The 1,452-nt window shown below is 41.3% G+C and overlaps 1 protein-coding gene across 1 annotated transcript; it reads left to right on the plus strand.

Moving 5' to 3' along the window:
* Positions 1-119: 119 nt before the first annotated feature.
* On the plus strand, positions 120-1,430 carry LOC107577869 (PITH domain-containing protein 1-like). Its single transcript, XM_016263897.1, has 3 exons — positions 120-500; positions 781-824; positions 973-1,430. The coding sequence occupies exons 1-3, from the start codon at positions 300-302 to the stop codon at positions 1,052-1,054; spliced, it is 327 nt and encodes a 108-aa protein (XP_016119383.1). The 5' UTR covers positions 120-299; the 3' UTR covers positions 1,055-1,430.
* Positions 1,431-1,452: the final 22 nt, after the last annotated feature.

Raw genomic sequence — 1,452 nt, forward strand, 5'->3', positions numbered from 1 at the left:
CTTGTTTTCTTTCCACTTTATTTACGATGACGCGAAGCGATCAACGAGACGTTAATGCGTCACAAGAACGCGACTCCAAACACTACTCCTCATTGGTTCCCTTGTTTTTTGTGGTCCAATCACGTTCCACGTTTCGTATTTGCGTGTTGTGTACTTCCCCACTTCTACCACCTGTGTAACTACGATTTTAGCATGTCACAGAAGCCGTTACTGGAGTAGAGCAGTCGTACGTATCTCTCCAGTAAGCTTAATCTTGAGTGTTTCGGCACTTTTTCGGTGTCGAACTGCAAGTTCACGCCATGTCTGGACACGGCCACGGCCACGGCGGCGGACACGGCCACGGTTGCTGTGAATGCGATCACGAGCCCGCAGAGCGAGGTGTGGAATATGAGCTGTACAGACGCATTGATATCGAGAAGCTTCAGTGTTTGAACGAGAGCCGAGACGGAGACGGTAAACTGGTCTTCAAGCCTTGGGATCAACGCACTGACAGGGCGAAGGTACCAATTAACCTGGCTTAGTTATGCAGGAGGTGTGACAGACGCTTCATTATCCTGTAGAATAGAGTCAAACCGCGAATTAAGGCACTTCTGTATTTACTTACATACTTAATTGCATATATGTATGTTTATTTTACTTTATATGAACTCTTCTAAGTAAAAGTCAACGGTTGTCTTTGAGAAATTAAATAAACTGATTTGAATAAACTCTGGTTAATAAACTCGGTTGTCAGATTGCTGTTCTGTTTGTTTTAATGTATGTCTCCTGTTTTATTTTCAGTTTGTCGAGAGCGATGCTGACGAGGAGCTTCTGTTCAATATACCGTAAGATTTGTTGCAAGCAGAATCCATTTCAGTTTCTTTTCTGTTCTTAATTATCGTCTATTAATATAATTTGTAAACAATTTGCCTAAATACTAAGTGGTTTACCGACAGAAATGGATACAGTTGGTGCATATGGTTAAATCTGCAGGTTTACAGGTAGCGTGAAGCTGAAAGGGATCATTATTTCTGGAGAAGATGATGAGTCACACCCAGCTGAAATAAGACTGTGAGTTTGCACTCACTGCAGAAAAAACGAGACTTGCAGTGTCACATATGGATGCAATGCAATATAAACTGTAATGCAGTTACATGAATGAATAAGTGTTGCTACTGGGAACAGGAATCTGCTTGCTGAGCTTGAGTATCCAAGCAGTTTGTTTTAATAATGATAACGGTGCAGCTGCTTTTTATCAGCTGTTTGATCAAAAACTCAGATATCACTCTCAGCTCTCAGATCAAAAACCCCCGAAACAAACTCACCTGCATCTTGGTTGGCCTGAGGGAGAGCTTCGTTTTTGGGTGAACTATGCTCTTGCATTTATTTAAATATTTGCATCCACAATGCATCCCAGCTAAAATGAGATTGTGAATTGGCTTTCACTGTATACTGTATATATAAAAAAACTAA

This window comes from Sinocyclocheilus grahami, unplaced genomic scaffold (assembly GCF_001515645.1).
Source record: "Sinocyclocheilus grahami isolate Dianchi unplaced genomic scaffold, SAMN03320097.WGS_v1.1 scaffold7521.1, whole genome shotgun sequence".
NCBI lineage: Eukaryota > Metazoa > Chordata > Actinopteri > Cypriniformes > Cyprinidae > Sinocyclocheilus > Sinocyclocheilus grahami.